At 43.7% G+C, this 10,000-nt stretch overlaps 1 protein-coding gene across 1 annotated transcript in view; it reads left to right on the top strand.

The window, feature by feature from the left end:
* LOC138961565 (testin-like) overlaps positions 1–10,000 on the top strand; it is a gene marked incomplete at its 5' end in the record, with an annotated part of 63,440 nt that overhangs the window by 2,888 nt on the left and 50,552 nt on the right. Inside the window, 1 exon segment of the mRNA XM_070333230.1 lies at positions 9,932–10,000. This exon segment is cut by the window's right edge and continues 112 nt beyond it. Coding sequence (XP_070189331.1) covers positions 9,932–10,000 — 69 coding nt within the window.

The raw sequence follows: 10,000 nt of genomic DNA, 5'->3' as shown, positions 1-10,000 counted from the left end.
CTACATAAAACTTAGTAAGTCCTTCAAGCACTTTTTGTCAAAAAACGATTTAAGTCTGCCGTGTTATTGGTATTCTGGAGATCGCATATCACAAACAATTCACTGTAAGCTCAGGCTATATATAAGTGATCTTAATAACGATCTAGTGAGACGACACGTTGCTACAGATGCATCTTGTAACTGCGCATTTCCGTCCGAAACCGTAAAACACTTCCTATTAGATTGTCCAAATTATCGCGAAGCACGTCAAGAAACCATACATACCCTCCCTAACCACAGTATTCACCTCCCCCACCTTCTAAATGGAGACAGACAGTATTCTCTAGATTTGAACAGGAACATTTTGTCAAGAGTACACTCGTTCATTGAACGTTCAGGCCGCTTTGGGCAAACCAGAATCAATGCTCCACAAGCCGGACAACAACTTTAATTTCTGCACAACTCCCACCCATCCCTCTTCTTTTTATTCCTTTTCTTCCCCTCCTTCCTTCCTCTTACTGTCTTTCTTTATAATGATTATGCAACGTTTATTATGTTATGATAATTTTGGATGATTAATGAGATGAGGATGATTATAATGATGATGCTTTGGATTTCCAATTTGGTTTATTTAGACAAATTGTTCAGCCGTTACCGCCTTACGTTATAATATCCATGCAGGAACACCACTATTAGCTTCTAGCTTGTTGCTGTTACCTGTGTCTTTTGTATACATGTCATGATTGCAACATTTGTTGAAATAAACTTATGTTTAAACCAAAGATGAAGCTTTCGTTTCTTCTTTTTCCTCCCAGTCAAAAATGTATTGCGATTCTCCAGCCACTTCAGAAACCTTTTTCTGTCCAATCCCCGAAGCATGTCTAAGGAAAGGAAACAATTGAAAAACAACAATAACAGCAGACTGAATAATCTTTATTCATTTTCCTTGTCTACTAGTCCACTGGTCGAAACTGGGGGGTGGGCGTTTACTAGGTACTAGGCCATGTACACCTGCATGCAACCGAGGTTTATAAAAAAAATAAAAATAAAATCTTCCCGTGTTTTTATTTCATTCAGTTTGTTTGGGTTGTTGCTATTGACTTTGAAACTGACACGCCGGCGAAAACGCCGGTAACGCGTGCGCAGAGAAGAGCAAGCATCGGGAATCTTCAATTCTAAAAATAACCAACTGGTAGCTGCCGACCTTCCGATAGACACACATGAATACCGGGGAAAAATAAATAATTACTGGGCAGTAAAAATAAATACCGGGCGGTAGTTAAACGACAGTTTGACTTTGAAGGACACAATGTTGCAGCTTTTTAGCCAGCGTGTCAGTTTCAAAGTCAATAGCAACTACCCAAACAAACTGAATGAAATAAAAACACAGGGAGACCCTTTTTATTTATTTTTTATTTTTTTGTTTTTAATCTCAGTTGCATGCAGGTGGCTGCTACCGCATTTTAGGTGGGTTTTTTTCTCTCTCACCTTTGTTTTTTTAAGCGGGAAGCATCCTTCTTCATGGTTATTTATTTAATTTTTTTAATCAAATGTTTACATGTTTAAGTTAACAAACTTTATCAATAAACTAATATCATCTTAACCAAAGATTTTTTTTAAAAAAACACCATTGCAGCCTAAAACATTTTTTTAAATCAATTTTGCTATTATAACGTACTCTTTTGCACATGAAGAAAATAAACAAAAATAAACAAATGCCAAAGAATAAAAAAAAAAATTACGGGCAGATGGAGATTTGAACTCGACTCAATCACGCATCAGGCGAACGAGAGAACCGTTGGACCACGGAATCAGTTGAAAATAATCGGACACTGTAATGCATTAAAGAAGACGCTAGCACGCTTTCACCACAAGCCGGTATGATCGAGCATCGGTTGAAATCTTTCGCGAGCGGTATCTCGTATTTGTCCGCAAAGCATTGGTGCTTAAATGACACCAATGTGTGTCCATGAGGGACATAAATCTACAAACAATATTTTAACAAGATTTATTCAAAATTGACGGTTTTAGAGGAGGGGGATGGGTCCTCCAACTTTTCAGCTCGGAGACACCCATGTAAGTCTTTCCCGGAGTTTCATGAATAACACTTAGCGGACTTATCGAGCGGAAGTGGTTTTACAGGCCGGTATATGAGTTGCAGCTGTTTCAAGAATACGAGCCCAGGTTTCTAAATGGAACAGGAGCGTGTTTCCACTTGGACGTACATCAACAATGAAGGAAATTCAAGTGTTACGCCCTCACGGCTTGGCCATTAGGGGCATATGTTTCCGGGTTTTAACCCGACTTTAGATCAAATACACAAGTGTATGCGTGTTTAGGTGGTATCAGCCATCTGTACTTATGGCAGAATGACCGAGGTCTTTTACATGCCACTGTGGGACATGGATACCGTCTCTGGGTCTGCTCATAAAGTTGACCCGTGTCCGTCCCGGCCCGGATTCGAACCTGCTACCTTAGGATCACAAAGTCCAGTGCTCCACCAACTGAGCTACCGGGGCCCCCGCATTCCAACACTCACCAGGCTGGCTGCTTTATGTACAGAGTAGGATTGTTTTTCTTGTAAAGACGTCGATAGATGTATACGCAGACATATATATATATAAGACGTTGACGCTGTCAGCTCGTTCTCATTCTTTTTTCGATGTAAGCTCTCTCATAGCTCAGGCAAGACCACAGAACTTATATTAGACAGAAGGGACAAGCCCTCTTAGCGAGGTCGAAAAACGCGTTCTGGTTGGCTCGGCCGCCCGCCATCTTGTTAATGCTGAGACTGACCAGCGATCGCGGCGAGCGACACTTTTGTCTCTGTTTACGTTTATGACCTGACGTTTACGTACTGTGTGAATAAAAACAGGTCCATTTACTTACTAATTTACCGGTAGTAAGGATTTGCTGATGTATAACTTTTGTTCTAATATAAGTTCTGTGGGCAAGACTGCCCTAAAACAGCAAGGGGAAAATCTCTTCCGTGCTCGCTCACTTCAGTCACACATTCACGCAATCACGAACTCCACGTGATTACTTCTCGCTCTGCTTTGCACAGGAATATTCTCGCTCATCAATGTCGACTGGTGTTCACAATGTTACATTTCTGTGTGTGCTGAATTGATTAAGCAGAATGACATATGTGTCACTTATTTAATTAATTTAACAAAAAATTCCCCCTCCGCACAGGAAGCAGCCAAGCTGCACAGTGCAGCTCACAGCCTTCGTTTTGCGTTTTTGTTGCAGCTGAGTGCATTTACAGTTCAAAAATCCTCCTATGGTAGTAAAACAAACCCAAAACTACCCAACGACGACATCTGTGAAGCTCGACAGTTTCTTGTTCACGCGAGTGCATAAATTAACCTAGTTATGTCAGTTATTACTTTGGTGTTTGGTCGGAGTTCAATTCAACTGAGTGATTCCGGCCTCCATTTTGTTTTACACAAACTCATGATGACGTCTGACATAGTTTGCTTTAGTGACGTGTCTTTTTGTGCATGATGTGGTGATCTACCCGATCTAAATTTAGATCCAAAAATAGGTCAAGACCAGCCGGGTCCGAGTACGAAATTAATTCGTAAAAAAATCGCAGTTCTTGACTCTTTGGGTGCAAGTCAATGAAACTTGGTAGTTCTTCTAACGGATAGCTGCCTGAGGTATGACTAAAAGCCCCAGGGGCTCCGTGCACCTGGATTTGACAAGTTCAGTACCTTTAAGTGTGTCTGAGTTGGAGGAGGATCTTTTACAGTGTAAAAGTCTGAACAAACCGGGTAGGCATGGTAGTTGGTAGAACACTAGACTACTGAACAAACCGGGCAGGCATGGTAGTTGGTAGAACACTAGACTACTGAACACACCGGGTAGGCATGGTAGTTGGTAGAACACTAGACTACTGAACAAACCGGGTAGGCATGGTAGTTGGTAGAACACTAGACTACTGAACAAACCGGGCAGGCATGGTAGTTGGTAGAACACTAGACTACTGAACACACCGGGTAGGCATGGTAGTTGGTAGAACACTAGACTACTGAACAAACCGGGTAGGCATGGTAGTTGGTAGAACACTAGACTACTGAACAAAGCGGGTAGGCATGGTAGTTGGTAGAACACTAGACTACTGAACAAAGCGGGTAGGCATGGTAGTTGGTAGAACACTAGACTACTGAACAAACCGGGTAGGCATGGCAGTTGGTAGAACACTAGACTACTGAACAAACCGGGTAGGCATGGTAGTTGGTAGAACACTAGACTACTGAACAAACCGGGTAGGCATGGTAGTTGGTAGAACACTAGACTACTGAACAAACCGGGTAGGCATGGTAGTTGGTAGAACACTAGACTACTGAACAAACCGGGTAGGCATGGTAGTTGGTAGAACACTAGACTACTGAACAAACCGGGTAGGCATGGTAGTTGGTAGAACACTAGACTACTGAACAAAGCGGGTAGGCATGGTAGTTGGTAGAACACTAGACTACTGAACAAACCGGGTAGGCATGGTAGTTGGTAGAACACTAGACTACTGAACAAACCGGGTAGGCATGGTAGTTGGTAGAACACTAGACTACTGAACAAACCGGGCAGGCATGGTAGTTGGTAGAACACTAGACTACTGAACAAAGCGGGTAGGCATGGTAGTTGGTAGAACACTAGACTACTGAACAAACCGGGCAGGCATGGTAGTTGGTAGAACACTAGACTACTGAACAAACCGGGTAGGCATGGTAGTTGGTAGAACACAAGACTACTGAACAAACCGGGCAGGCATGGTAGTTGGTAGAACACTAGACTACTGAACAAAGCGGGTAGGCATGGTAGTTGGTAGAACACTAGACTACTGAACAAACCGGGTAGGCATGGTAGTTGGTAGAACACTAGACTACTGAACAAACCGGGTAGGCATGGTAGTTGGTAGAACACTAGACTACTGAACAAACCGGGTAGGCATGGTAGTTGGTAGAACACTAGACTACTGAACAAACCGGGCAGGCATGGTAGTTGGTAGAACACTAGACTACTGAACAAACCGGGTAGGCATGGTAGTTGGTAGAACACTAGACTACTGAACAAACCGGGTAGGCATGGTAGTTGGTAGAACACTAGACTACTGAACAAAGCGGGTAGGCATGGTAGTTGGTAGAACACTAGACTACTGAACAAAGCGGGCAGGCATGGTAGTTGGTAGAACACTAGACTACTGAACAAAGCGGGTAGGCATGGTAGTTGGTAGAACACTAGACTACTGAACAAACCGGGTAGGCATGGTAGTTGGTAGAACACTAGACTACTGAACAAACCGGGTAGGCATGGTAGTTGGTAGAACACTAGACTACTGAACAAAGCGGGTAGGCATGGTAGTTGGTAGAACACTAGACTACTGAACAAACCGGGTAGGCATGGTAGTTGGTAGAACACTAGACTACTGAACAAAGCGGGTAGGCATGGTAGTTGGTAGAACACTAGACTACTGAACAAACCGGGTAGGCATGGTAGTTGGTAGAACACTAGACTACTGAACAAACCGGGTAGGCATGGTAGTTGGTAGAACACTAGACTACTGAACAAACCGGGTAGGCATGGTAGTTGGTAGAACACTAGACTACTGAACAAAGCGGGCAGGCATGGTAGTTGGTAGAACACTAGACTACTGAACAAAGCGGGCAGGCATGGTAGTTGGTAGAACACTAGACTACTGAACAAAGCGGGTAGGCATGGTAGTTGGTAGAACACTAGACTACTGAACAAACCGGGTAGGCATGGTAGTTGGTAGAACACTAGACTACTGAACAAACCGGGTAGGCATGGTAGTTGGTAGAACACTAGACTACTGAACAAACCGGGTAGGCATGGTAGTTGGTAGAACACTAGACTACTGAACAAACCGGGTAGGCATGGTAGTTGGTAGAACACTAGACTACTGAACAAAGCGGGTAGGCATGGTAGTTGGTAGAACACTAGACTACTGAACAAACCGGGTAGGCATGGTAGTTGGTAGAACACTAGACTACTGAACAAACCGGGTAGGCATGGTAGTTGGTAGAACACTAGACTACTGAACAAACCGGGTAGGCATGGTAGTTGGTAGAACACTAGACTACTGAACAAACCGGGTAGGCATGGTAGTTGGTAGAACACTAGACTACTGAACAAAGCGGGTAGGCATGGTAGTTGGTAGAACACTAGACTACTGAACAAACCGGGTAGGCATGGTAGTTGGTAGAACACTAGACTACTGAACAAAGCGGGTAGGCATGGTAGTTGGTAGAACACTAGACTACTGAACAAAGCGGGTAGGCATGGTAGTTGGTAGAACACTAGACTACTGAACAAAGCGGGTAGGCATGGTAGTTGGTAGAACACTAGACTAGCCTAGTGATAGTTGGTAGAACACTAGACTAGCCTAGTGATAGTTGGTAGAACACTAGACTAGCCTAGTGATAGTTGGTAGAACACTAGACTAGCCTAGTGATAGTTGGTAGAACACTAGACTAGCCTAGTGATAGTTGGTAGAACACTAGACTAGCCTAGTGATCCTAGGGTCAAGGGTAGGCATGGTAGTTGGTAGAACACTAGACTAGCCTAGTGATCCTAGGGTCAAGGGTTCCAATCCAGGCCTGGACGGACGCGGTTCAAATTTATATGAGTCGGTATCCATGTTCCTACCGCGTGTCACCACAGTGGCACGTAAAAGACCTCGGTGATAACACCCAAACACGCACACACCTAGCTAGCGCGAATCGTGTTGCTGCTGGCTTTCCACTGGAAGGAAGCGACCGGAATTTCCCAGCATTTGGATAATAAAGTAAATGAAATGAGAAAAGAAAATCTCGCTGACGCGAGAAGGAGCAGCGGTAAATCCTGACCGGATTTTAAACATCGCGTGCAGACATTCTAGTCGTAGTTGTCGGTTCAAGTAAGAACCGTGGCAACTGACTCCTTCAGCCACACTTTTTTGAGTCACTTGAGAAAAAGTGACTCTATGTAATCGGTCAGTGTTAGTCTGTCCGGCCGGCCGTCCGGCCGGCCGTCCGTAGACACCACCTTAACGTTGGACTTTTCTCGGAAACTATCAAAGCGATCGGGCTCATATTTTGTTTAGTCGTGACCTCCAATGACCTCTACACTTTAACGATGGTTTCGTTGACCTTTGACCTTTTTCAAGGTCACAGATCAGCGTCAAAGGAAAAATTAGACATTTTATATCTTTTCTCGGAAACTATCAAAGCAATCGGGCTCATATTTTGTTTAGTCGTGACCTCCAATGACCTCTACACTTTAACGATGGTTTCGTTGACCTTTGACCTTTTTCAAGGTCACAGGTCAGCGTCAAAGGAAAAATTAGACATTTTATATCTTTGACAAAGTTCATCGGATGTGATTGAAACTTTGTAGGATTATTCTTTACATCAAAGTATTTACATCTGTAGCCTTTTACGAACGTTATCAGAAAAACAAGGGAGATAACTAGCCTTTTCTGTTCGGCAACACACAACTTAACGTTGGGCTTTTCTCGGAAACTATAAAAGTGACCGGGCTCAAATTTTATGTGAACGTGACTCATTGTGTTGTGAATAGCAATTTCTTCCTGTCCATCTGATGCCTCATATAATATTCAGAACTGCGAAAGTGACTCGATCGAGCGTTTGCTCTTCTTGTTAGGTTGGTGACATCGTGGTATGGAACTGAAAAATGTACTGCAATTTTTCTCCTGCTTCGCATTTGAGACCATACTTTGCGCGATTACCTCCGGAGCATAAAATGGAAACTACATTTGTGATTATGATTCCAAGAGTTATATAATTACCAGAAAGCCCCTCGGCTTTCATGTACATAATCAATGATAATTGCATACGCTGGGACGATAATGACTCATTGCCCTTTCATAACCAGAATTTGGTCTTGTTCATATCCTGCACATAGTGTTTACGTTTACTGAATTATCTGCATGCTAGCGCATTCTTAAGATCATAGTGAAAAGCGTCATCTCAGTGAGCAGACTCTTTGTGTGATTTTCAGCCTATTTTGTCGTTGCAGGATTGATTAAATACGCGGAATCAGCTCATAACAAACTGATTTGACCTGATAATTTTGAAATCAATGGGAATCTTTGGCAATAAATGGTTAAGACAGAGACATTCAGCCACTTGAGAAACGCATGACCTGAAGTCATAGGCTGGACGTCGCCGGTGCACAATTGTAGCATTGATCACGAAAGCAGAATATGTCCAAAGTTTTTGCCACTTAGTCTGGTCTTACATTACTGACACACTCTGCTTTCAATCATTCAATCATCAGGAAACACGACTGTTACACGTGCGACTAGAACAAAGTCGGCAACTATTGTTGATCTGTTTTTACGTGAATGTCCTCAACACATTGTTTTCATAGAAAACCGCTCAAATATTGTCCCATCTTACGAATGTTACGAATGTTACGGTGTTCTGGATGTCTTCTTCTTTGTTCATGGGTTGTAACTCCCATTCGCCGCTTTTGATGGAAGTATGGTGGGTATTTTTGCGTTTCTATTACCCAACAAACTCTGAAATGGATTACAAGATCTTTTTCGAGCGCACTTGGTCTTGTGCTTGCGTGTTCACACAAAGGGGTATAAGGCTGTAGCAGGTCTGCACCTACGTTGACCTTGGAGTCGGAAAAATCTCCACCCTTAACCCACCAGGTGCAGCCGGGATTCGAACCCACGACCTTAGTCCTATCCACTAGGCCATTGCGCCCGTCTTCCACGTAGCTCAGGTTTCGCCAGCGGGTTTCCATGGAGATCGATCCAATGGGAAGGGCGGGGATATAGCTCAGTCGGTAGCGCGCTGGATTTGTATCCAGTTGGCCGCTGTCAGCGTGAGTTCGTCCCCACGTTCGGCGAGAGATTTATTTCTCAGAGTCAACTTTGTGTGCAGACTCTCCTCGGTGTCCGAACACCCCCGTGTGTACACGCAAGTACAAGACCAAGTGCGCACGAAAAAGATCCTGTAATCCATGTCAGAGTTCGGTGGGTTATAGAAACACGAAAATACCCAGCATGCTTCCTCCGAAAAACGGCGTATGGCTGCCTAAATGGCGGGGTAAAAAACGGTCATACACGTAAAATTCCACTCGTGCAAAAACACGAGTGTACGTGGGAGTTTCAGCCCACGAACGCAGAAGAAGAAGAAGAAGATCCAATGGGAGAACGGAAGACAGAACTTAGCGTAGCCATAAACCAATTGAAGACAAATCTCTTCCAATTATTACACCCCAAAATCGTTCCCGATTCAAACAGTCTTAACCCCAACCCTAAGTATCGAGTTCTAGTCACCTAGAGAACGCTCTTCGGACTTTGAAAACCTTGGAGCTTTTCATACCTAAAACTCAATCTGGAGTGCCTCAATAATTCTGGGACGATTGTGCATCGATAACTCTAGGATGAGTGTGCCTCAATAACTCTAGGACGATTGTGCATCGATAACTCTGGGACTGACTAGTGTGCCTCAATAACTCTAGGACGATTGTGCATCGATAACTCTAGGACAAGTGTGCCTCAATAATTCTAGGACGATTGTGCATCGATAACTCTAGGACAAGTGTGCCGCATTAACTGTAGGACGATTGTGCATCAATAATTCTAGGACGACTGCTTATGTCTGGGCGAGCAAACGTTTGATGTTCAGAATAACTTGCCTGTTGACGGAATAACTACACGCAACATTCACGACAACTTTGTACAACAATGTAGTCAACGTATGGGATTGATTCAAAACGTGGGTGTAACCAGCACATCAATAATGTAATTGTGTTGTTGCAGGAACAACTGCATGCACTGTCGGTGTGCGCGTGACCAGCACGATGTGTAAAACGACAACAGTTACTCTGTACAACCATGGGGTCACCATACGGGATTGAGTCAAAACGGGCGTGTAAACAGTACCTTAAGAATGTAATTATGTTGTTGCAGGAACAACTGCACGCACTGTCGGTGTGCGCGCGACCAGCACGATGTGTACAACGACAACTTTGTCAACGT

The sequence above is a fragment of the Littorina saxatilis genome, linkage group LG3 (assembly GCF_037325665.1).
Source record: "Littorina saxatilis isolate snail1 linkage group LG3, US_GU_Lsax_2.0, whole genome shotgun sequence".
NCBI lineage: Eukaryota > Metazoa > Mollusca > Gastropoda > Littorinimorpha > Littorinidae > Littorina > Littorina saxatilis.
The sequence above is the reverse complement of the archived record's forward strand: the minus strand, read 5'-3'. Positions and strand labels throughout refer to the sequence as shown.